Source organism: Oncorhynchus mykiss, chromosome 2 (assembly GCF_013265735.2).
Source record: "Oncorhynchus mykiss isolate Arlee chromosome 2, USDA_OmykA_1.1, whole genome shotgun sequence".
In the NCBI taxonomy this organism is placed as follows: domain Eukaryota; kingdom Metazoa; phylum Chordata; class Actinopteri; order Salmoniformes; family Salmonidae; genus Oncorhynchus; species Oncorhynchus mykiss.
In genome coordinates this window covers 89,395,057-89,422,743 of record NC_048566.1, presented here as the reverse complement: position 1 = coordinate 89,422,743, position 27,687 = coordinate 89,395,057, and the positions used below count along the sequence as shown (strand labels likewise).

General features: G+C 44.0%; 1 protein-coding gene across 1 annotated transcript; it reads right to left on the bottom strand.

Annotated features, from left to right (window-relative positions):
* Positions 1-305: 305 nt before the first annotated feature.
* LOC110499234 (retinoblastoma-like protein 2) lies at positions 306-27,687 on the bottom strand. Its single transcript, XM_021576243.2, has 21 exons — positions 27,014-27,687; positions 25,779-25,909; positions 25,163-25,363; positions 24,757-24,821; positions 23,867-23,995; positions 20,465-20,625; positions 20,212-20,276; positions 19,975-20,128; positions 19,748-19,869; positions 16,948-17,161; positions 16,552-16,689; positions 10,211-10,375; positions 9,926-10,022; positions 4,626-4,862; positions 4,157-4,413; positions 3,752-3,928; positions 3,530-3,601; positions 3,232-3,328; positions 2,857-3,128; positions 2,557-2,730; positions 306-2,256 (listed from the first exon to the last, which is right to left on the bottom strand). The coding sequence occupies exons 1-21, from the start codon at positions 27,149-27,151 to the stop codon at positions 2,089-2,091; spliced, it is 3,234 nt and encodes a 1,077-aa protein (XP_021431918.2). The 5' UTR covers positions 27,152-27,687; the 3' UTR covers positions 306-2,088.

The following is a 27,687-nucleotide window of genomic DNA, read 5'->3' as shown; positions in this document are numbered from 1 at the left end:
GAGCCACTGAACTATGGTGTTGACATAGTGATTCTGTACTTTATAAAGACCTCAGGTCTTCTCACCGTAGTATTTTACTACTGGATATACATACAGCACCATCTAGTGGTGAGCTTACTGACAATCACAAACATAACATCTTGTGATGAATTAAGGGCACTTAAGTATGGTTCCTAAGTAGATCTTTTTATTTCCAAAGGATGATTATTTTTAAAGGAAAGACAATTTAAACAAAGACATGTACAAGTACTACATCGCTTAAATGAATTGCTTCAGAAACGGATAAAGGCACTAATCACACTGCCTACGATAAAATAATATGCTTTATTTTTTATTTATTTTACAACAATGTTCAGACAAAGACATTTGCCATTACTTTTAAGTTGCTGATCAACAAAACGATAACATGCCATTGTGACTGACAACACAATTATAAAATGTATTGGATACTAAAAGTATTACCTTATAATTAATGGAAGCTACATGAGACAGAAAACAAATATTGTTGTCAGTGATTCTACTACTAAGTATCGTCATTGGTAAAATGGAAAGTTACTGTTTTTTGCTAACATATCTAAAGTTATAAAAATAGCATAAATATGTTACGGCAGCAGGTAGCCTAGTGGTTAGAGTGTTGGACTAGTAACCAAAAGGTTGCAAGATTGAATCCCCGAGCTGACAAAGTCAAGATTTGTCGTTTTGCCCCAGAACAAGGCAGTTAACCCACTGTTCCTAGGCTGTCATTGAAAATAAGAATTTGTCCTTAACTGATCTGCCTAGTTAAACAATTATATACAAAATAACAAAATAAAACTAAGCTCAAAAGACTTTGGAAAAGAAACCCGGCAGAGTTAACAACACCATGTCATCTTCTCTGGTGTTACAAAAGCTTTAAAAATACGTATTTGAAATGCTTGCATGTACTCAAGGCCAAACAATGTATAAAATATTTTAAGAACATGGTCATTGTTAAGTGCTTTCTTCTATTCTGACGCAACTCAATAAAAAAACTAATCTTATAAACTTCTGAGATATGAAATCCTAAATACATACTGAATATGAGTGTAATGATGGATTTTGTCTCAAGAAGAATATCAAAACACTGAAAGGAATTCATTCATAGTATATTGAACAGCTAAATTGTGGGCATGAGCAAGTTAGTAACACTGATAGAATACACTTAAAAATGCATGTGATTTTGAATTATTCTCCACCATATACACAAACTAGCAAAGCTCCACACCAATGGCAGTCCATTCTGTAATTACTGTGTATTCTAGACAAAATACATTAATTTGACTCTGGACATACACAGTGTACAAAACATTAAGAACATGCTCTTTCCATGACATAGACTGACCAGGTGAATCCAGGTGAAAGCGATGATCCCTTATTGATGTTAAATCCACTTCAATCAATGTTGATGAAGAGGAGGAGACAGGTTAAGGAAGGATTTTTAAGCATTGAGACAATTGAGACGTGGATTGTGGATTTAAGTGCCTTTGAGCGGGTTATGGTAGTAGATGCCAGGCGCACCACTTTGAGTGTGTCAAGAACTGCAACGCCGCCGGGATTTTCACTCTCAAGTTTCCTGTGTGTATCAAGAATGGTCCACCATCCAAAGGACATCCAGCCAACTTGATACAACTGTGGGGAGCATTGGAGGCAACATCAGCCAGCATCCCTTAGGAATGCTTTCAACACCTTGTAGTCCATGCCCCAATGAATTGAGACTGTTTTGATGGCAAAATGGGGGGGTGCAACTCAACATTAGGAGGTGTTCCTAATATTTTGTGCACTCGGTGTATATAGAAAAATATGGTGTTAAGGGACACAATCTGGCCATGCTAGAATAGACGGAAGTAACCTAAAATCTGATGTTTAACTACCAACCACTAGGCTAACTCTGAAATTAAACCATCATACTAACCTTAGACTAGAAGATCTTATCCTTTATGAAAAACAAATGTATCCTCATCAATTTTGATATTGATGATGTTGCCAGTTTATTTGTTTTTAACATGGCAGTCTAGTATGGTGACTACCGACTTCAGCCAGTGGTGTGTTCTGAAGGGGGTGTGTTCAACCTTAGTGGGAGGAGCTACGATCGTTGGCCACGTCTTGTAGCCTGCGGAAGAGGGCTGTCTGGTTGTCCGGACACAACCTCTTGGGAGACGGCTCCTCCTCCAGCTGCATACTGTGCTTCTTGGTGGGCGTCTCCCCGGTGCGGATCATACTGTTGATCTCCGCCAGGCGCTGCACATTAAGAGAGAGGTCAGAGACACAGGTTAGGGAGGTTCATCATCATCATCATCATCATCACAGGTCAGGTAAGGTTCCAGAAACAGTTAGGGTTTTTAGACACTAGTACGAGACGCCATCAAAACCTGGTCCTGAAGCTCCACTATAGGGTGTGTAGGCTTTTGTTCTACCCCAGCATTAACACACCTGATTCAACTAATCAACTAGCCACTGTAAGACTTTGAAAAATACTGTGCTGAACCAGTGTACATTGTGTGCATGAGTAATGTATGTGTGTGTGTACTTGTGACTCACGTTGGCTGGGCCACTGCAGATGTAGTAGTCTATCTTGTCCTGTGCGGTAGCGGTGGGGGGGCTGTCACTAGCCTTATGGGGGGAGATATAGATGGAGTGGTTGTGGGACAGGAGGACCCTGCGAGGGGAGCTGGTCCTCAGGGAGGGGTACAGGCACAGGGGAGGAGACTCTAGCTGTCAAGGATAAACACACGCAGCAGAGTTAGTTTTCAAAACAAAAGACAATGCAAAAAGTGAAAGGTTTGCAGAATAGAGGCTAGTTTGTAGACATAACTTCCTTCTTTTCTCTCTCTCGCTCACCCCTGCAGAGGATGAGCTGGGTGAGTAGCGCAGGGCAAAGTGGAGCATCTGTTTGATGTAGACCCGGTTGTAGAAGTGGATGAGGTCTCCTCGCTCCTCCTCCCCCACCACCACTCCCCCTTCATCATCCTGCTGCTGGGAGGGAGGGAGGGATGAGGACGTAGAGAGGAAGGTGGAGGGGGCCAGGGTGGGGGTGGATGGGGTGCTGCCAGGCTGAGGGGTGGGTAGGGTGCTGGTGGAACACATGGGTACGGGGCTGCTGTCTCCACTTCCTAAGGGGCGTAGAGAGAAAGGGAGATGGAAAATAGCGTTTGTGTGTGTGTGTGTGTGTGTGTGTGAGTGTGTGTGTGTGTGTGGGTGTGTTTGTGTTCCTACCCTCATGGCTGGTCTCTGTAGGAGAGCTCTGTCCATTTCTCTCACTGCTTCCTGAGTGACGTCTCTTCCTCCCAGAGATCAACACACTCCTGTAGACCTGGTAAACAAAATCAGACAGCTGGTGGTCCAATGATAGCTTTGCCACTATTCCTTCCAACTGACAATACTTCAGTGTCTATAAGGGAAAAACAATGACGCTGCCACAGTACAATAGGCTCAAACTAGGGCCTGGAGTTATTACTGGTCAGGTCAGGAAAATCTCCTGACCCTAGCCATAAGGCCCTACTACATTACTCACGCTGCTGCTAGCCTGGGGCTGAGAGCGGTAACACTTCATGATGTTCTGGAAGGACTTGTCCTCTTTGGTCACCTTAACAACGTAAGGAAACACAAATACAAGTCTTTAGGAAGAGGACACACAAACAATCTGCATGCTACACATAAACTGCATGGTACAGTACGTTATGCACACGCACACCCCCACCCCATACAAACATCCAACACACACACTCTAACCTACCTTGGTCATGACGTACACAGCACACATGAGGAGCTGGTCTAGGTGTCGGTCCATCATGAGCTCTGTGTAGTGCACCAGAGAGTACTCGAAACACGTCCAGATCTTCCTCCGCAGCTCACTAGAGATGTCCAGCTTGGCACACATGTCTCTGAGACGCACACTGGCCAGGTGGTACACCTGTTGGCATAGCACAGTGGCTTTAAGTCTTTAAACTCAAGCAAAAATCTATAATTTATGGTATGAAGCGCTATAGTTGTATGGTTCTTAAAGCTAGGGCAGAAACAGACTACTAGGACAGATCCAAACGACTTTCTCCATATCCAAAACATGAGTTAGATTTGTAACATGCCTGAAGTATCCCTTTAAATTCCGTGCCAGATGAAGATGGTGTTTGTGTTCCCTTACCTTGCGGAAGAACAGCGAGAGGGAACTCTTTTTCTGAGGCCCGTTATTGGACGGGCCCTGGGCTGCCGGCTTCTCGATTGGCTTGCCGGCGGCGTGGCTGCCCTGGAGAGTGGGACTTTTCAGGGTGGTGGTGGTCTGTGGTTGGCTGGTCAAAGTGCCAGTCAGGGACTGGGCAGACAGGGGCTGGAGCGTACCTTGTCCCGTCACACTTACCTTGACAGGGATGAAGGTGATGCCTCCGTTCTCATTGGCTATTCCTAAAAAGGTCAGAGGGCATGATATTGCTCATTTATATTATGTAATAATTGTATAGGATTCATCATAGTGTAGCAACCTGCACGCTGCATTGGAGTCAGAAATCTCCCTATATAATGCATATAGGAGTCACACAGTAATTTGGCTGAAGGGGCATAAGGTGTACAAGAAAACATAATGACATACTGTACAGTAATTCATCTGCAAATGTCACCTTGCACAGGTATGGTGACCGTCTGTCCGTTGTTAGCGGTAACTGTGGCCGTTGCCATGGTGACCACAGTCTGTCCAGCAGGGATGGCCTGGGAGGTCCTGAGGTTGGTAGTGAGGTTGGTGGTGGAGGGGTCCGAGGGGGCGTCGCAGGACACATCCACAAACAGCCGTCTCCTAGCCGAGCCCGTGGCGGGGCAGCTGTAGCGGTCCAACATGGTGGTGGTGGAGGTGGACACACCTGGGGGGGAGAGGAAAGGGAGGAGTGACATGGTTAACTTGACTGAGTAACCAACTGACTGTAACCCATTGACTGACTGACTATTTTAATTTATTACACAACAGACTGATAAATTGACTGCCTGACTGATGGCTGGGAATAGCAGCAAGATGGCGCCAACAGAGATGGTTGCCTCGCTTCGAGTCCTTAGGAAACTATGCAGTATTTCATTTTTTTATGTATTACTTCTTACATTGTTATCTCAGGAAGTCTAATTACATACAGCCGGGAAGAACTATTCGATATAAGAGCGACGTCAACTGACCAACATTATGACCAGGAATACGACTTTCCCAAAGCGGATCCTCTGATTGGACCACCACCCAGGACAATGGATCTAATCCCAGAAGCCGACCCAAAACAAAGGCATTGCAGAAGTGGCAGACGGAGTGGCCTCCTGGTCTGGCACATCGCCCACCGCTCCCGAGTATACTACTCGCTAATGTCCAGTCTCTTGACAACAAGGTAGATGAAATTCGAGCAAAGGTTACCTTCCAGAGAGACATCAGAGATTGTAACATTCTCTGTTTCACGGAAACATGGCTCTCTCTGCATATGTTGCCGGAATCGGTTCAGCCACCGGGCTTCTCCATGCATCACGCAGACAGAGGTAAACTCCTCTCTGGGAAGAGGAAGGGCGGGGGTGTATGCTTCATGATTAACGACTCATGGTGTAATCATAACAACATACAGGAACTCAAGTCATTCTGCTCACCAGACCTAGAATTCCTTACAATCAAATGCCAGCCATTTATCTCCCAAGGGAATTATTGCAAATTATCGTCACAGCTGTGTACATTCCCCCTCAAGCAGACACCACGACGGCCCTCAAGGAACATCACTGGACTCTATGTAAACTGGTAACCATATATCCTGAAGCTGCATTTATTGTAGCTGGGGATTTTAACAAAGCAAGTTTGAGAACAAGGCTACCTAAATTCTATCAGCATATTGATTGCACTACGTGTGGGTGTAATACACTCGATCATGCATACAAACAGGCAAAATGTCGGTATAGAGACATATGTGGCAGGGTCTACTGGAAATCACGGCCTACAAAAAGAAAACCAGTCACGCTTCCAGACAAATTAAACACGTTCTTTGCCCGCTTTGAGGATAATATCGTCGTGGCCCACTAACAAGGACTGCGCCCCCCTCTCTTTCTCTGTGGCCGACGTGAGTAAAATATTTAAATGTGTTAACCCTCGCAAGGCTGCCGGCCCAGACGGCATCCCTAGCCGCGTCCTCAGAGCACACGCAGACCAGCTGGCTAGTGTGTTTACAGACATATTCAAAAGCTCCCTATCCCAGGCTGCTGTCCCTACATGCTTCAAGATGGCCACCATTGTTCCTGTACCCAAGAAGGCCACGATAACTGTACTAAATGACTAGCACTCACTTCTGTCATCATGAAGTGCTTTGAGAGACTAGTCAATGATCATCTCACCTCCACCTTACTGGCCACCCTAAACCCACTTCAGTTTGCATTACTCCCCAACAGGTCCAGAGACAATGCAATCGCCATTACAATGCACACTGCCCTATCCCATCTGGACAAGACAAGAGGAATACCTTTGTAAGAATGCTGTTCATTGACTAGAGCTCAGTACCCTCCAAGCTCATCATCAAGCTGGTGGCCCCGGGACTCAACCCTACCCTATGCAATTGGGTCCTGGACTTTCTGACGGGCCGCCCCAGGTGGTGAAGGTAGGGAACAACATCTCCACTTCGCTGACCATCAACACTGGGGCCCCACAAGGGTGCGTTCTCAGCCCCCTCCTGTACTCCCTGTTCACCCATGACTGCGTGGCCATGCACGCCTCCAACTCAATCATCATGTTTGCAGACGACACAACAGTAGTGGGCTTGATTACCAACAACGATGAGACAGCCTACAGGGAGGAGGTGAGGGCCCCCAGAGTGCGGTGTCAGGAAAACAACCTCTCACTCAACGTCAACAAAACAAAGAAGATAAACGTGGATACAGCAGAGGGAGCACCCCCTACTCATATCGAAGGGACAGCAGGAGAAGGTGTAAAGTTTTAAGTTCCTCGGCGTACACATCACAAACAAACTGAAATGGTCCACCCATACAGACAGCATGATGAAGAGTGTGCAACAGCGCCTCTTCAACCTCAGGAGGCTGAAGAAATTTGGCTTGTCACCCAATTGAGAGCATCCCGTCGGGCTGTATCACAGCCTGGTACGGCAACCGCACTGCCTTCAACCGCAAGGCTCTCCAGAGGGTGGTGCGGTCTGCACAACACATCACCGGAGGCAAACTACCTGCCCTCCATGAGGTATGCACAACACATCACCGGAGGCAAACTACCTGCCCTCCATGACACCTACAGCACCCGATGTCACAGGAAGGCCAAAAAGATAATCAAGGACATCAACCACCCGAGCCACTGCCTGTTCACCCCGCTTCCATCCAGAAGGCAATGTCAGTATAGGTGCGTCAAAGCTGGGGCCGAAAGACTGAAAAATTCAAGGCCATCAGACTGCTAAACAGCAATCACTAACTCAGAGAGGCTGCTGCCTACATTGAGACCCAATCACTGGCCACTAATAAATGCATCACTAGTCTCTTTAAACAATGCCACTTAAATTATGCCACTTTAATAATGTTTACATATCTTACATTACTCATATCACATGAATATACTGTATTTTATACCATCTATTGCACCTTGCCTTTGCTGCTTGGCCATGGCTCAACCATATATTTATAAATTTAGCAAAAAAAGAAACGTCCCTTTTTCAGGACCCTGTCTTTCAAAGATAATTTGTAAGTATCAAAATAACTTCACAGATCTTCATTGTAACAGGTTTAACTTCTTGGTAACAGGGGGGCAGTATTGAGTAGCTTGGATTAATAAGGTGCCCAGAATAAACTGCCTGCTACTCTGTCCCAGATGCTAATATATGCATATTATTAGTAGTATTGGATAGAAAACACACTGAAGTTTCTAAAACTGTTTGAATGATGTCTGTGAGTATAATAGAACTCTGGCAGGCAAAAACCTGAGACAAATCCAACCAGGAAGTGGGAAATCTGAGGTTTGTGGTTTCATTTAAGTGATTGCCTATCCAATGTGCTGTGTCTATGGGCCAGATTGCACTTCACAAGGCTTACAGCAGATGTCAACAGTCTTTAGAAAGTTGTTTGAGGCTTCTATTGTGGAAGGGTGTCGAATAAGAGCTGTTTCAACAAGTGGACTAGGCTGAGGCCAAACAGTTGTTCTATCTATATTTCTGCTTTTTGTGACACCTCTCTTTGGTTGGAAAATGGCTGAAGGCTTTCTGTGACTAGTTGCTGACCTAACATAATGATATGTTCTGCTTTCGCCGAAAAGCCTTTTTGAATTTGGCGCCCTGCACTTTCACTGGCTGTTGGCGAGGTTAAACACTGTTTCCCATGCTTGTTCAATGAACCATAAACAATTAATGAACATGCACCTGTGGAACGGTTGTTAAGACACTAACATCTTACAGAAGCTAGGAAATTACGGTCACAGTTATGAAAACATAGGACACTAAAGAGGCCTTTCTACTGACTCTGAAAAACACCAAAAGAAAGATGCCCATGGTCCCTGCTCATCTGCATGAACGTGCCTTAGGCATGCTGCAAGGAGATATGAGGACTGCAGAAGTGGCCTGGGCAATAAATTGCAATGTCTGTACTGTGACACGCCTAAAACAGCGCTATAGGGAGACAGGACGGACAGCTGATCGTCCTCGCAGTGGCAGACAACGGGTAACAACACCTGCACAGGATCGGTACATCTGAACATCACACCTGCAGGACAGGTATAGGATGGCAACAACAACTGCCAGAGTTACACCAGGAACGCACAATCCCTCCATCAATGCTCAGACTGTCCGCAATAGGCTGAGAGAGGCTGGACTGAGGGCTTGTAGGCCTGTTGTAAGGCAGGTCCTCACCAGACATCAGCGGAAACAACGTCGGCTATGGGCACAAACCCACTATCGCTGGACCAGAAAGGACTGGCAAAAAGTGCTCTTCACTAACAAGTTGTGATTTTGTCTCACCAGGGATGATGGTCGGATTCGCTTTTATCGTCAAAGGAATGAGCATTACACCGAGGCCTGTACTCTGGAGTGGGATCGATTTGGAGCTGGAGGGTCCGTCATGGTCTGGGGTGGTGTGTCACAGCATCATTGGACTGAGCTTGTTGTCATTGCAGGCAATCTCAACGCTGTGCGTTACAGGGGAGACATCCTCCTCCCTCATGTGGTACCCTTCCTGCAGGCTCATCCTGACATGACCCTCCAGCATGACAATACCACCAGCCATACTGCTCGTTCTGTGCATGATTTCCTGCAAGACAGGAATGTCAGTGTTCTGCCATGGCCAGCGAAAAGCCCGGATCTCAATCCCATTGAGCACGTCTGGGACCTGTTGGATCGGAGGGTGAGAGCTAGGGCATTTCCCCCCAGAAATGTCCGGGAACTTGCAGGTTCCTTGGTGGAAGAATGATGTAACATCTCACAGAAAGAACTGGCAAATCTGGTGCAGTCCATGAGTAGAAGATGCACTGCAGTATTTAATGCAGCTGGTGGCCACACCAGATACTGACTGTTACTTTTGATTTTGACCCCTCTTTGTTCAGGGACACATCATTCAATTTCTGTTAGTCACATGTCTGTGGAACTTGTTCAGTTTACGTCTCAGTTGTTGAATCTTGTTATGTTCATACAAATATTTACACATGTTAAATTTGATGAAAATAAACGCAGTTGACAGTGAGAGGACGTTACTTTTTTTGCAGAGTTTATGTACATATTCTCATTCACCCCTCTAGATTTGTGTGTATTAGGTAGTTGTTGGGAAATTGTTTGATTACTTTTTATTACTGCATTGTCGGAACTAGAAGCACAAGCATTTTGCTGCACTCGCATTAACATTTGCTAACCATGTGTATGTGACCAATAAAATTTGATTTGATTTTGAGCTAAATGACAAACTGACTTTCTGAATAGAAAGCTAACTGACTAACCTTTCCCACCACGGTTGGCGCCCAGGTCAGTGCCATGGTTGCTGGGGGTGAGAGGGGCGGCTCCGTCCCCATCCTCCAGATGCTGTGGTGGCATCACCTGAACATCAATGAGAACAATTATTATTAAGTACTAATTTCAGTCCAGTCCATCTTTTTCAAGACATTGAATTCAGTATTCATTTTGGGTTCAAATGATTCAGCATGTTGGTGAGAAGTGAGCCTTGGCATCATTTTCCTGTCTGTTAAAGTGATGAGGGATTGGGAGGGATACTGTGGATGTCTTACCTCCTGGCAGGAGGGTGGTTGGTTCTTGGCCCCCCTGACGCTGTCCCACAGCGGGGATCCCCCCCTCCAGGCCAGGCTCTCCAGAACCTGCTCCTCCACCTGGTTCAGATGCTTCACCACCTTCCTGAACAGACCCTGCTCCACCCGCACCAGCACCTCGATCACCTGAGATACATTACACAGATATGATATGCATGCACACATATATCCATAAACACATGGAAGCACTGAGACAGGGGTTACATACAGTCTAATCAATTACTCGTGACTAGAACAGTCAACACATACAGTATGTGTGATGATTCCAAGATGGCGTAGCAGACGTCTTTGTCCTGTCGTGTCCCTTGTATATATCTTTTTACATATTTTCTTTGCATATCTTTTAAAAATATTTTCCTAAACCTCAACTTCTAAATACTCTCCTGCAACCCGTCTCACCCAATGCGGCGTGGATCTGTTTTTTTCTAAAGTATTTCTATTTACTTTGGATCTGGAATCCCTCAACTGAAGCTAGCCAGCTAACTAGCTACCAGCTATCAGTCAGCAAACCACTGCTAGCGGTCATCAGCTAACCTTTAGCTCGGAAAGCTCTAGCCAGTTTGTACAACGTGACTCAAAAAACAGCATAACGGATCTATTTTTCTCTCCATATCCCCGGATTCCTACCGCAAACTCTGAACCATTTCACCTGGATCTTTGCAACTAGCTAACCTCAATCCCGGGTGACTACTCCTGGCTAGCGTTTCCATCCCGGAGCAAGCACCAATTAGCCTGAAGCTAGCCCGGCTAGGGCTCCTGGGCTACCACCGAAGCCCACTCCTGGGCTACAATATCCAGACCCCTTCTACTGCCGGTACGGGGCACGGAACCCCGCCGATTCTCTACGACTGGAATACCGACATAATCTGCCCGAGGATTCCAACAGGCCTCTTAGGCGCGACGTCAGCTGAAGGCCCATTCTGCTAACCGTGGCCTGCTAGCTATCTAGAGCTACTTGGAACCCTACTAATCTACGACTGGTCTATCGACGTCACCGCACAAGGAGGCAAAAATAGACTTACCTCCATCGTGATGTCCCCCAAAGGACCTTCTGCTAACTTACTAGCCATGGTCTACTAACTGCTAGCTTGCTAGCCCCGGTCTGCTAACTGCTAGCTTGTTAGCCCCGACCTACTAAATGCTAGCTTGTTAGCCCCGGCCTGCTAACTGTCTGAATCGTCGTGTTCCCAGCCAGCCCAACCACTCACTGGACCCATATGATCACTTGGCTATGCATGCCTCTCTATAATATCAATATGCCTTGTCCATTACTGTCCTGGTTAGTGATTACTGTCTTATTTCACTGTAGAGCCTCTAGCCCTGCTCAATATGCCTTAACCAACCATGTTGTTCCACCTCCTATATATGCGATGACATCACCTGGTTTAAACGTCTCTAGAGACTATATCTCTCTCATCATTACTCAATGCCTAAGTTAACCTCCAATGTACTCACATCCTACCTTACCTTTGTCTGTACACTATGCCTTGAATCTATGCTTTCGTGCCCAGAAACCTGCTCCTTTTACTCTCTGTTCTGAACGTGCTAGACGGACAGTTCGTATAGTCTTTAGCCGTACCCTTATCCTACTTCTCCTCTGTTCCTCTGGTGATGTAGAGGTTAATCCAGGTCCTGCAGTGCCTAGCTCCACTCCCACTCCTCAGGTGCTCTCATTTGTTGACTTCTATAACCGTAAAAGCCTTGGTTTCATGCATGTTAATATTAGAAGCCTACTCCCTAAGTTTGTTTTACTCACTGCTTTAGCACACTCTGCCAACCCGGATGTCTTAGCCGTGTCTGAATCCTGACTCTGGAAAACCACCAAAAACCCTGAAATCGCCATCCCTAGCTATAATATTTTCCGCCAAGATAGAACTGCCAAAGAGGGCGGTGTGGCAATCTACTGCAAAGATAGCCTGCAGAGTTTGGTCTTACTATCCAGGTCTGTACCCAAACAATTCGAGCTTCTACTTCTAAAAATTCACCTTTCCAGATACAAGTCTCTCACCGTTGCTGCTTGCTATAGGCCACCCTGGCCATCCTACAATCCTACATCCTTGATGCCCTCAATCTCACACCAATTATCAATGAACCTACCAGGTACAACCCCAAATCCATAAACACGGGCAGCCTCATAGATATCATCCTAACTAACTCGCCCTCCTAATACACCTCTGCTGTTTTCAATCAAGATCTCAGCGATCACTGCCTCATTGCCTGCATCTGTAACTGTCAAACGCTCCCTAAAACACTTCTGCGAGCAAGCCTTTCTAATCGACCTGGCTGGGGTATCCTGGAATGACATTGACCTCATCCCGTCAGTAGAGGATGCCTGGTTATTCTTTTAAAGTGCCTTCCTCACCAGTTAATTTTTTTTATTTCTTTACCTTTATTTAACCAGGCAAGTCAGTTAAGAACAAATTCTTATTTTAAATGACGGCCTAGGAACAGTGGGTTAACTGCCTGTTCAGGGGCAGAACGAGCTGTACCTTGTCAGCTCGGGGTTTGAACTTGCAACCTTCCGGTTACTAGCCTAACACTCTAACCACTAGGCTACCCTGCCGCCCCAATAAGCATGATCCATTCAAAAAATATAGAACTAGAAATAGATATAGTCCTTGGTTCACTCCAGACCTGTCTGCCCTTGACCAGCACAAAAACATCCTATGCAACTTTGCAACTTTTCAGGGAAGTTAGGAACAAATATACACAGGCAGTTAGGAAAGCTAAGGATAGCTTTTTCAAACATAAATTTGCATCCTGTTGTACTAACTCAAAAAAGTTCTGGGACACTGTAAAGTCAATGGAGAATAAGAGCACCTCCTTCCAGGTGCCCACTCCTCTGAGGCTAGGAAACACTGTTACCACCGATAAATCCACTATAATTGAGAATTTCAATAAGCATTTCTCCACGGCTGGCCATGCTTTCCACCTGGCTACCCCTACCCCGGTCAACTGCCCGGCACCCTCCATAGCAACCCGTCCAAGCCCCCAACATTTCTCCTTCACCCAAATCCAGATAGCTGATGTTCTGAAAGAGCTGCAAAATCTGGACCCCTACAAATCAGCCGGGCTAGACAATCTGGACCCTCTCTTTCTAAAATTATCTGCCGGAATTGTTGCAACCCCTATTACTAGTCTGTTCAACCTCTCTTTTGTATCGTCTGAGATTCCCAAAGATTGGAAAGCTGCTGCATTCATCCCCCTCTTCAAAGGGGGTGACACTCTAGACCCAAACTGCTACAGACCTATATCTATCCTACCCTGTATTTCTAAGGTCTTCGAAACCAAGTTAACTAACAGATTACCTACCATTTTGAATCCCACCATACCTTCTCCGCTATGCTATCTGGTTTCAGGGCTGGTCATGGGTGCACCTCAGCAATGCTCAAGGTCCTAAACAATATCATAACCGCCATCGATAAGAGACATTACTGTGCAGCCATATTCATCAACATGGCCAAGGCTTTCGAATCTGTCAATCACCACATTCTTATTGGCAGACTCAACAGCCTTGGTTTCTCAAACGTTTGCCTCGCCTGGTTTACCAACTACTTCTCTGATAGAGGGCCTGTTGTCCGGACCTCTGGCAGTCTCTATGGGTGTGCCACAGGGTTAAATTCTCAGGCCGACTCTCTTTTCTGTATACATCAATGATGTTGCTCTTCCTGCTGGTGATTCTCTGATCCACCTCTACGCAGACGACACCATTCTGTATACTTCTGGCCCCTCTTTGGACACTGTGTTAACTAACCTCCAGACAAGCTTCAATGCCATACAATTCTCCTTCTGTGATCCCAACTGCTCTTAAATGCAAGTAAAACTAAATGCATACTGTTCAATCGATCACTGGCCAAATCCGCCCGCTCGTCCAGCATCACTACACTGGACTAGAGGTCGACCGATTATGATTTTTCAACGCCGATACCTATACCGATTATTGGAGGACCAATTAAAGCCGATACCGATTAATCAGCCGATTTTTAAAAACATTTGTATTTGTAATAATGACAATTACAACAATACTGAATGAACACTTATTTTAACTTAATATAATACATCAATAAAATCAATGTAGCCTCAAGTAAATAATGAAACATGTTCAATTTGGTTTAAATAATGCAAAAACAAAGTGTTGGAAAAGAAAGTAAAAGTGCAATATGTGCCATGTAAAAAGCTAACGTTTAAGTTCCTTGCTCAGAACATGAGAACATATGAAAGCTGGTGGTTCCTTTTAACACGAGTCTTCAATATTCCCAGGTAAGACGTTTTAGGTTGTAGTTATTATAGGAATTATAGGACTATTTCCCTCTATACCATTTGTATTTCATTAACCTTTGACTATTGGATGTTCTTATAGGCACTTTAGTATTGCCAGTGTAACAGTATAGCTTCCGTCCCTCTGATCGCTACTCCCTGGGCTCGAACCAGCAACACAATGACAACAGCCACCATCGAAGCAACGTTACCCATGCAGAGCAAGGGAACCAACCACCCCAAGGCTCAGAAGTTTGAAACGCTATTAGCGCGCGCTAACTAGCTAGCCATTTCACTTCGGTTACAGCAGCCTCATCTCGGGAGTTGATAGGCTTGAAGTCATAAACAGCGCAATGCTTGATGCACAACCAAGAGCTGCTGGCAAAAAGCATGAAAGTGCTGTTTGAATGAATGTTTACGCACCTGCTTCTGCCTACCACCGCTCAGTCAGATACTTAGATACTTGTATGCTTGTATGCTCAGTCAGATTATATGCAACGCAGGACACGCTAGATAATATCTAGTAATATCATCAACCATGTGTAGTTAACTAGTGATTATGATTGATTGATTTTTATAAGATAAGTTTAATGCTAGCTAGCAACTTACCTTGGCTTAATGCATTCGCGTAACAGGCAGTCAGTCTCCTTGTGGAGTGCAACGAGAGAGAGGCAGGTCGTTATTGCGTTGGACTAGTTAACTGTAAGGTTGCAAGAGTGGATCCTCCGAGCTGACAAGGTGGAAATCTGTCGTTCTGCCCCTGAACGAGGCAGTTAACCCACCGTTCCTAGGCCGTCATTGAAAATAAAAATGTGTTCTTAAACTGACTTGCTTAGTTAAATAAAGATATAAAAAATGTAATAAAAAAAATCTGCAAATCGGCCAAAAAAACGATTTCCGATTGTTATGAAAACTTGAAATGGGCCCTAATTAATCGGCCATTCCGATTAATCGGTCGACCTCTACACTGGACGGCTCTGACTTAGAATACGTGGACAACTACAAATACCTAGGTGTCTGGTTAGACTGTAAACTCTCCTTCCAGACTCACATTAAGCATCTCCAATCCAAAAGTAAATCTAGAATCGGCTTCCTATATCACAACAAAGCATCCTTCACACATGCTGCCAAACATACCCTCGTAAAACTGACTATCCTACCGATCCTCGACTTCGGCGATGTCATCTATAAAATAGCCTCCAACACTCTACTCAACAAATTGGATGCAGTCTATCACAGTGCGATCCGTTTTGTCACCAAAGCCCCATACACTACCCACCACTGCGACCTGTACGCTCTCGTTGTTTGGCTTTCATACTCATCGCCAAACCCACTGGCTACAGGTTATCTACAAGTCTCTGCTAGGTAAAGCCCCGCCTTATCTCAGCTCACTGGTCACCATAGCAGCACCCACTCGTATCACGAGCTCCAGCAGGTATATCTCACTGGTCACCCCCAAAGCCAATTCCTCCTTGGTCGCCTTTCCTTCCAGTTCTCTTTTGCCAATGACTGGAACGAACTGCAAAAATCACTGAAGCTGGAGACTCATATCTCCCTCACTAGCTTTAAGCACAAGCTGTCAGAGCAGCTCGCAGATCACTGCACCTTTACATAGCCCACCTGTAAACCGCCCATCTATCTACCTCATCCCCATACTGTATTTATTTATTTATCTTGCTCCTTCACACCCCAGTATCTCTACTTGCATTCATCTTTTGCATATCTACCATTCCAGTGTTTAGTTGCTATGTTGTAATTACATCACCACCATGGCCTATTTATTGCCTTAACTCCCTTATCTTACCTCATTTGCACGCACTGTATATAGACTTTTTGTTTTATTTTTTCTGCTATATTATTGACTGTATGTTTTGTTTATTCCATGTGTAACTCTGTGTTGTTGTATGTGTCGAATTGCTATGCTTTATCTTGGCCAGGTCACAGTTGCAAATGAGAACTTGTTCTCAACTAGCCTACCTGGTTAAATAAAGGTGAAATAAAATAAAATATAAAGTACAAATACAGATATAAGTACAAGTATGTACCTTATAAAAGTGGTATGCAGGGAGCTGGAAAATGTGTATGATTCGTGGGAAGTCCCCTGGGGGTCGGTAGGAGAAGATGACAATCTCTAGACAGCAGGCCATCAGAGAGCGCTGGAACACATCCTGCTCCAGAATACCCTAAGGACAGACACCAGAACACAGGGTTGATTGTTCATATTTTACAAGTAAGACTGGCAGGGACAACGGTGTCAAAGGTGTCATAACATGCAATATCTCAACATATGGATCAATTTAAACACATCTGTAAACCAAAAACACAAGAGCGTAACTTGGACCATTCCATAAATCATGCTTTGACGTCAATGGGAAACCTCTGTGAAATTTCTAGTTAGTTACAGCAAACTGAGCTAAGCTAGCGGGGCAGGTGAGACTCACAGAGAGATCCAAGTTGCCCAGTCTCTTCTTCTCCTGGTCAATGACGGCCTCCAGGGTTTTATAGTAGAGCGCCTCTGCCAGGCAGAAGTACACTGCGATGTCTTTCCCCAGTCCTGCGTTCTCTTCCCAGTTGCCCTCATAGTGCTGGCAGAAGAGCTGACACATGTCCTTCAGCCTAGTGGAGATGACCTCACTGGGGTCTCTGGCACACGACCTGACACAAGACAACACAGATGAATGTACTCTTACTACACCACTGCTGTTACAACACCAGTGCTGTTACAACACCAGTGCTGTTACAACACCAGTGCTGTTACAACACCAGTGCTGTTACTACACCAGTGCTGTTACACCACCAGTGCTGTTACAACACCAGTGCTGTTACAACACCAGTGCTGTTACAACACCAGTGCTGTTACAACACCAGTGCTGTTACAACACCAGTGCTGTTACAACACCACTGCTGTTACAACACCCCTGCTGTTATATCGTAGTTCCTGAAAAAACAACACTACTTGACTGCCTGTCTGCCTCCTGCACAGCTAAGCCAGTGTTTGCAATGATGATGAAAAGAGAACATTCAATCGCTGTTTAGACTGCATGTCTGTGTCTTGCTGCTTTCCACCTCTGGGCAGCCGAACATTCTAAGCAGCCGAGCATGTATCCAGACTGGTTAACATGGGCGAGTTCGTTTTGTATCGCCCTGTGCCATAGCTATGCCACAGGCCATATATGCAGATATACAGTTGAAGTTGGAAGTTTACATACACCTTTGCCAAATACATTTAAACTCAGTTATTCACAATTCCTGACATTTAATCCTAGTAAAAATTCCCTGTCTTAGGTCAGTTAGGATCACCACTTTATTTTAAGAATGTGAAATGTCAGAATAATAATAGAGAGAATTATTTATTTCAGCTTTTATTTCTTTCATCACATTCCCAGTGGGTCAGAAGTTTACATACACTCAATTAGTATTTGGTAGCATTGCCTTTAAATTGTTTAATTTGGGTCAAACGTTTTGGGTAGCCTTCCACAAGCTTCCCACAATAAGTTGGGTAAATTTTGGCCCATTCCTCCTGACAGAGCTTGTGTAACTGAGTCAGGTTTGTAAGCCTCCTTGCTCCCACACACTTTTTCAGTTCTGCCCACAAATTTTCTATGGGATTGAGGTCAGGGCTTTGTGATGGCCACTCCAATACCTTGACTTTGTTGTCCTTAAGCCGTTTTGCCACAACTTTGGAAGTATGCTTGGGGTCATTGTCCATTTGGAAGACCCATTTGCGACCAAGCATTAGCTTCCTGACTGAGATATTGCTTCAATATATCCACATAATTTTCCATCTTCATGATGCCATCTATTTTGTGAAGTGCACCAATCCCTCCTGCAGCAAAGCACCCCCACAATATTATGCTGCCACCCCCGTGCTTCACGTTTGGGATGGTGATCTTCAGCTTGCAAACCTCCCCCTTTTTCCTCCAAACACAATGATGGTCAATATCGCCAAACAGTTCTATTTTTGTTTCATCAGACCAGAGGACATTTCTTCAAAAAGTACGATCTTTGTCCCCATGTGCAGCTGCAATCCGTAGTCTGCCTTTTTTATGGCGGTTTTGAAGCAGTGGCTTCTTCCTTGCGGAGCAGCCTTTCAGGTTATGTCGATATAGGACTTGTTTTACTGTGGATATAGATAATTTTGTACCTGTTTCCTCCAGTATCTTCACAAGGTCCTTTGCTGTTGTCTGGGATTGATTTGCACTTTTCGCACCAAAGTACGTTCATCTCTAGGAGACAGAACGCGTCTCCTTCCTGAGCGGTATGATGGCTGCGTGGTCCCATGGTGTTTATGCTTGCGTACTATTGTTTGTACAGATGAACGTGGTACCTTCAGGCATTTGAAAATTGCTCCCAAGGATGAACCAGACTTGTGGAGGTCTACAATTTTTTTTCTGAGGTCATTGCTGATTTATTTTGATTTCTCCATGATGTCAAGCAAAGAGGCACTGAGTTTGAAGGTAGGCCTTGAAATACATGCACAGGTACACCTCCAATTGACTCAAATTATGTCAATTAGCCTATCAGAAGCTTCTAAAGCCATGACATCATTTTCGGGAATTTTCCAAGCTGTTTAAAGGCACAGTCAACATAGTGTATGTAAACTTCTGACCCACTGGAATTGTGATACAGTGAATTACAAGTGAAATAATCTGTCTGTAAACAATTGTTGGAAAAATTACTTGTGTCATGCACAAAGTAGATGTCCTAACCTACTTGCCAAAAGTTTTAATGACTCCAACCTAAGTGTATGTAAACTTCTGACTTCAACTGTGGCTGCATGTAACTCAGCAGCTAAGAAGATCATGAAATCGCCAGACTGCCTGTTTGTGTCGTGCTTATGTTTGCAATACTGACAACAATGTTTATACGAACATGTCGATAATGTATTTTGTGTAAAACATGTAAATAGCTGCATGTTGCCTACCCCATCCTGAAAAAGGAACATGAAATGGCGCTTTTGCTTACTGAGACAGGGAACGCAATAGTGAGAACAGTTTTGGGTACAACATGACGTTTGTAGGCTACACCAGCGACCAGACAAAGGCGATGAAGGAAGGGGGAGAGGCAGCGCAGCACTCAGCACAGCAGCTACACTGGCAGCGGAGTGGGCACTCAGCTAAATAAAAAACAATCCTGCTCATGCGCAGAAATATCAGTCATTTTTGCCTGGGCAAATTGTGATAGAGAAACTCTGTATCCGTAGCCACTCTGTAAATGTATTATTTGTATGGTGTGCAATACCTTAGTAAGTCTGTGAGTCTCCGGCTGGGGCCGCGCTTCAGTCCAGTGAGCAGGCTGTGTAGTCGACCAACACTCTGCATGGCAGTAGAGACCGGCATACACATACGCTTCAGGACTGAGGCCTACAGTGCACACACAGGAGACATAACACAGGGATTACTGTACATATGATTGAATTCAGACTCAAAGACACAAGTAACGGATGTGTGTGTGTGTGTGTGTCTTACAGTCTGACTGTTGTAGAGTCTGTATGCTGAGGCGTCCTGGTTCTCCTCTCCCTCACAGAGACAGGGGCCTGGGGTGCCCTCTCCCAAAAATATCCTATCATCCAGACCTCCAGTGGCCAGAACATGCTCCTCATACACACGGCCTATGGACACACTACACAAACAAATGTATACACAAATATATGAGTAATGTCACTCAAAAGACTATCGATATAGTCTTACAGGATTGACACATACGAACTGTCTCCAAAATTCACTGGATCTAAGAAGCCAGTCAAGCTCTCTTCTTTCCCTTTGAGAATCTGTTGAGGACACAGAATATCCAAGATGAGGCAGAGCATACAAGTAGGACTGAGGCGTGTGTGTGTGTATGTGTGTGTGTGTACGTGCCTGTGCGTGTGTTTGAGTGCATCTGTATGTGTGTCTGTGTGGCCCATGTGTGTGTGTGTGTGTGTGTGTGTGTGTGTGTGTGTGTGTGTGTTTGCCTAACCTTCTTATGGAAGAGCCTACTGATGAAGGGTTTCCAGAAGTGTTCCTTCACCCCTTTGGCCTCCAGCACCAGGCCATCATGCAGTTCACACAGCTGCTCTATGAAGCAGTAAGGCCCTGCAGTGGGCTTGTAGTCCTTACTGCTGAAGTCCTCAGGAAGGCCTGTGGATCAGAGGAGACATAATAGCTTCCTGCATTAGATGCGTGATAAGGTATTTCAGTAACTATGCATATTTGTATATACAAACGTACCATAGATTTAACATACTCTACGTACGCAGGGTAGTGTATACTAGAGGTCGGCATGGCCGATTAATTAGGGCTGATTTCAAGTTTTTATAACAATCGGTAATCTGCATTTTTGGACGCCGATTACATTGCAATCCATGAGGAGACTGCGTGGCAGGCTGACCACCTGTTACACGAGTGCAGCAAGGAGCCAAGGTAAGTTGCTGGCTAGAATTAAACAATCAATCTTAACATAATCACTAGTTAACTACACATGGTTGATGATATTACTAGTTTAACTAGCTTGTCCTGCATTGCATATAATCAATGCGGTGCCTGTTAATTTATCATAGAATCACAACCTACTTCGCCAAACGGTTGATGATTTAACAAAAGCGCATTCGCGTCAGGGTTTATGCAGCAGTTTGGGCTTCCTGGCTCGTTGCAAACTGTGTGAAGACCATTTCTTACTAACAAAGACCGTAATTAATTTGCCAGAATTGTACATAATTATGACATAACATTGAAGGTTGTGCAATGTAACAGCAATATTTAGTCTTAGGGATGCCACCCGTTAGATAAAATACGTAACGGTTCAGTATTTCACTGAAAGAATAAACTTTTTGGTTTCTAAATTATAGTTTCTGGATTTGACCATTTAATGACCTAAGGCTCGTATTTCTGTGTGTTATTATATTATAATAATTATAATTATATAATTAAGTCTATAATTTGATAGAGCAGTCTGACTGAGCGATGGAAGGCAGCAGCAGGCTAGTAAGCATTCATTCAAATAGCACTTTCCTGTGTTTGCCAACAGCTCTTGGCAATGCTTGAAGCATAGCGCTGTTTATGACTTCAAGCCTATCAACTCCCGAGATTAGGCCGGCAATAGTATAGTGCCTATAAGAACATCCAATAGTCAAAGGTATATGAAATACAAATGGTTTAGAGAGAAATAAAAGTGTTCATTCAGTGTTGTTGTAATTGTCATTATTACAAATATATATATAAAAATCATCCAATTAATCAGTATTGACTTTTTTGGTCCTCCAATAATCGGTATCGGCGTTGAAAAATCATAATCGGTCGACCTCTAGTGTGTAAGGCCCAGTACATCACTGGGGCCAAGATCCCTGCCACCCAGGACCTCTACACCAGGCGTGTCAGAGGAAGGCCCTAAAAATGGTCAAAGACTCCAGCCACCCAAGTCATAGACTTAATGCTACACTCGCATTAACATCTGCTAACCATGTGTATGTGACAAATAAAATTTGATTTGATTAGACTGTTCTCTCTGCTACTGCATGGCAAGCAGTACGGATGCACCAAGTCTAAACACCAATAGGACCCTGAACAGCTATAAGACTGCTAAATAGTTAGTTAAATAGTTAACCAATAGCTACATGGAGTATCTGCATTGATCCTGTTTTTCACAAAAATTTGACTCATCACATATGCTGCATTTCCTGTTTATTATCTATCCTGTTGCCTAGTCACTTTATAGGGATAACCTTCAGTGCATTTGGAAAGTATTCAGACCCCTTCCCCTTTTCCACATTTTGTAACAGCCTTATTCAAAAAATGAAAAATAATACAAATAAATCCTCATCAACCTACACACAATAACCCATAATGACAAAGTGGAAACAGGTTTTTAGAAATTTTAGCAAATGCATTAAAAATAAAAACTGAAATAACTTATTTACATAAGTATTCAGACCCTTTGCTATGAGACTCGAAATTGAGCTCAGGTGCATCCTGTTTCCATTGCTCATCCTTGAGATGTTTCTACAACTTGATTGAAGTCCACCTGTGGTAAATTCAATTGATTGGGCATGATTTGCAAAGGCACACACTTGTCCCACAGTTGACAGTGCATGTCAGAGCAAAAACCAAGCCATAAGGTCGAAGGAATTGTCTGTAGAGCTCCGTAACAGGATTGTGTCGAGGCACAGATCTGGGGAAGTCCACCAAAAAATGTCTGCAGCATTGAATGTCCCCAAGAACACAGTGGCTTCCATCATTCTTAGATGGAAGAAGTTTGGAACCACCAAGGCGCCCGGCCAAACTGAGCAATCGGGGGAGATGGGCCTTGGTCAGGGAGGTGACCAAGAACCCAACGGTTAATCTGACAGAGCTCCTGAGTTCCTCTGTGGAGATGGGAGAACATTCCAAAATGACAACCATCTCTGCAGCACTCCTCCAATCAGGCCTTTATGGTAGAGTAGCCAGATGGAAGCCACTCCTCAGTAAAAGACACAGGACAGTCCACTTGGAGTTAGCCTAAAGGCACCTAAAGACTATCAGGCCATGAGAAACAATATTCCCTGGTCTGATGAAACCAAGATTGAACTCTTTGGCCTGAATGCCAAGTGTCACGTCTGGAGGAAACCTGGCACCAACCCTATGGTGAAGCATGGTGGTGGCAGCATCATGCTGTGGGAATGTTTTTCCGTGGCAGGAACTGGGAGACTAGTCAGGATCAAGGGAAAGATAAATGAAGCAAAGTAAAGAGAGATCCTTGATTAAAACCTGCTCCAGAGCGCTCAGTACCTCAGACTATGGCAAAGGTTCACCTTCCAACAGGACAACGACCCTAAGCACACAGCCAAGACAACGCAGGAGTGGCTTCGGGACAAGTCTCTGAATGTCCTTGAGTGGCGCGGCCAGAGCCCGGACTTGAACCCGATCAAACATCTTTGGAGAGACCTGAAAATAGCTGTGCAGCGACGCTCCCCATCCAACCTGACAGAGCTTGAAAGAATCTCCAAAGAATGGGATAAACTCCCCAAATACTTATGTAAATGTCATATTTCCGTTTTAATTTTCCATACATTTTACAACATTTCCAAAAACCTGTTTTTACTTTGTCATTATGGGGGGAACAATTTCATAAAATGTTACAATAATAACGAAGGGGATATAGGCCTACGAAGGGGATTTAGGCCTACAAAGGGGATATAGGCCTAGGGAGGGGATATAGGCCTACGAAGGGATATAGGTCCTCAAAGGGGATATAAGCCTATGGAGGGGATATAGACCTACGGAGGGGATGCAGGCCTACGGATGGGATGCAGGCCTATGAGGGGGATGCGGACCTATGAAGGGGATGTAGGCCTACGGAGGGGATACAGGCCGACGGAGGGGATATAGGCGTGGGCTGGGAGTGCACCTTTGAAGTTGGGGTTGAGCAGCTCCTTCCTGGTATTACAGAGCAGAGCGTTGGAGAAGACCAGGTCCAGAGCACACAGAAGGAGATGGTACGAATTCACTAGGTCATCACTGATCATAGGGAAGTTTCCTGGCAGAGGGAGAGAGAGAGAGAAGCGACAAGTCAGAGAAATGTAGGAGACATAATCATACATAGGATTTTATTGTGCTTTTCTAAAGACCAAAATACACTTTGACACAACGGACAATGGAATCCCCCTCAATGATCTGGTCATTCCAATAAAGCTTGTTGAATAGAATTAATCTGAAGGATTGAGGTCTTGTATTGACTGCAGAGTAGTGCTGGTTGCCTCAAACATTGATTTTGCTCACTGCAATTAGCGTACCAAAATGTCACCGCAAATGTATCTATCTGAATGTAGCAATCACTGGCTTCCAAGCTAAATAGGCTGCTCTGTCGTATTGCCAACTATTATAAACACATGTGCCTGCTGGCAGTGCTAAATCCAGGCTGTGACACAGGCAAGTCCTGACCTGCCCCAATGCAATATGTTGCCAAGATAATTGATACACCCTGAAGGATCTGACTGCGTGTGTTTGTGTGTTATTATTAATGATTAAAGAGATATAAAAAGGACACATCTACAGTATTTGCCTTTGCACCTGGTCTCCTGCTGATGTCAAGACATCAGTGCAGGCCTTGGCATGCCCAGTGTAGAGTACCTAGCCCTTGTCACTGACTTATACTTTGACTGTAACCAAGCAGCGAACACTTCAAATACAATCAAACCAGACTTTTCTCCTTCAAAGTACCCCACTGAGCCCTAGCCCTTTCCCTCTGTCCTCCCCTCTTTTCCTGTATTTTACAATGAACAAAACAGACGTACTCACCTTTAGCGTGGACAAACAGAATCCAGCAGAAGTTGAAGACTTCAGCAACGGTGCAGGGATGGCGTCTAAATCAGAATAAGTCCATACATAAGTTTAATCAGAATAAGTCCATACATAAGTTTAATCAGAATAAGCCCATACATAAGTTTAATCAGAATAAGTCCACACATAAATTTAATCTGAATAAGCCCATTCATAAATTAAATCAGAATAAATCCATACATAAGTTTAATCAGAATGCTTAAGCCTGGTCAAGCAGACTGACCGCATTGATCAGAGATATTGCGCGATCAGGCTGGCACCAGGAAAGAAACCCCTTGGCTTTTTCAAGAGTAGCCAAACTACAGTATAAAATAGTAAAGCATCAGAAGTTCATATCCATCTACAGTATCAACAACTGACTCACCTCTGTTTGCGGCTCCTGTGGACTCTGGGTGGTTCATCCGAGGGCGCCTTAAAGATGGCTTTGAAGATGGGGACGTATTTCTTGAAGATGACGGCGGAAACTGTGAAATTTCTCTCCAGCTTCTCCGTGCTCTGGCGGAAGTCCTGAGGAAGACTGGCCATATCCTGCCATTTCTTTATCTTGTTGAAGAACTCAATGAGGCTGGAATCAGAGAACAGGGCAACTGTTTGAGTAATTCCATTAGTACTGTATTTTACTGTTCTTTAAATTATATATTACAACAAATAGATATGATTAGTTGATGTGTGGTCATTTGTTCAGCATTTTTAAACATTAATACATCATTTATTGCACAAAGAACCAAGCTGGAACAAGAATCTAAGATCTGGCCAAGATACCATATAGACATGTATGAAAGTCAATGATGAATTTGGATGAGGATTTGGGTCCTACAGTAAATTGTGTACTGTATGATGTGGGATACCTTTAGGGCCAGTTTCCTGGACACAGAATAAGCTTAGTCCTGGATTAAGAGGCACGTTCAGTGTGTAATCTCGATTAAACACACTGTTTTGTTGAGGATTTAGCATTTAGATAAGTGCATGGGCGTACGTACCTTTGTTCTGAACAGTGGAGTATTCGGGTCAGGGAGACGTAGTTTCCCTCTGCAGTACCCTTATCCACTGTTGGTACTGGTGTTCTACAGGCCACATAGATGGCACAGGCCAGCCAGTGTAGGTCACTGCCCTGTGTGGGTGTATGCGTGAACGAGAGTGTGAGAGAGGTTCAATGATTGTTCTGTCACAGGGTTCTCTCTCAATAGTAAGTCAAAGCTGATGGGGCCAGGGACTAGAGTTGTCATGTTGGAAATTCTCCCCTCAAGGGATTTCTTATTTTCTTCATATTACCTTATGCAACCAAAATAAACCATTAAGATGTACCCAAATATATATACACATAGTGATTATAATGACTACTATTACCATTCGCTGCTGTGGTGATTATTACCATTAGTAATTATCCTGCTACCAGCCACTTTCTACCCCTGTTCAATTATTATGATTATCATTATTGCCATTGGTATTTATACTGCTACTACTAGTCACTTTTATCACACTTCACATGTTCATACCTACCTCAATCACTCCAGTACCCCTGCAGATTATATTAATGGTACTGGCACTGACCTTTATATAACTGCATCCTCATGTATTTCTTATCTCGTATTTCATGTGTTTTTTTCTTCTGAGCTATATTATTACCTTTATTCTGCATTGCAGAGAATGAGCTCGCAAGTTAAGCATTTCACTGTACTGTACACCTGCTGTATCCTGTGCATGTGGCAATAAAACGTTGAAACTTGAAATAGGCACACCACTGCATATCCCTACGGACATTTTTTAATTAGGCCAATGTAAAATGCACACTGTCATTTGAATTTAGAGGTTGCGGACTATATTATAACAATATATTATAGAACATTTCAACAACATAATAGGCTAAAAACTGAATTATGTTAAACGTTTGATCATACTCAGTGTTAGTCCTAACCCAGTCCTATTCTAGACCCCGAGATTGGTCCGCCTCCAAACCTGACCAACACCGGAAAACTCCTCCCCTTTCCATAGACAAATATTAGCAATAATGCCGTTTTATGATATATTTGTGCAAATGTACAAAAAATATTAGAAGCTGCGTTTTTAAATAGAAAATGTCACGACTTAACATATGTGTCATATAAGGTAGAGGCGAGGCAGACTACACGTGAACTACTGCTAAACCGGTTGCCAAAATAGGAACAATTATAATATACTGTACAATATACAATACAACAGACATAATTAGGCATACCTCTAATGTGTATTTTTTTCTTATGCTTTCGTAACTCCTCCATGCTTCGTTGCTCGCCTCCACGTCCATATTCAAAGCTCGACAGAGTTCTTCAAACCCCAGCCTTATTTTCTGCAAAAAGTCTTCCTCCTCGTTCATTTCAAATGTGTGTCAAAAACGTAGAAACGCAAATAGATTCTTGTACAAATAACAATGAGGTTGCAAAGCAGAGTCGACTCAAGCGCGGTTTGTTACAAAGTACATGGAAACAATGTTACTATTCGTACATTTTGAGCACCGATATACTGTGCTGTACAGTGTAGCCATTTAAATGTCATTTGAGTGAAAGCTACTATCGTGCGTAGAAGACTACGCCAAATGCTAGCGTACAGTAAGTACAACGTCACATTTTGGATGGTATGTTGTTTGGTGAATGCAACATCATGCGTACAGGAGGTTTCCTCCCACAAAAAATGCGTTCGGGTGTTTATACTCAACATTCGACGATCAACAACGTATGCCAGCCACTACATACTAAAATACATCTGATAACTTTGATACTTTCCTTTTTAGATTGATGTTTTGACAAATTTCCCATTCTGGACACTATAGGGTGTAACTTTGTAGCAACCACCACCCACGTGCCTGCCAGTCAACGTTCAAATGCTGTGCAGGAAACTTGGTAGCAACTATGT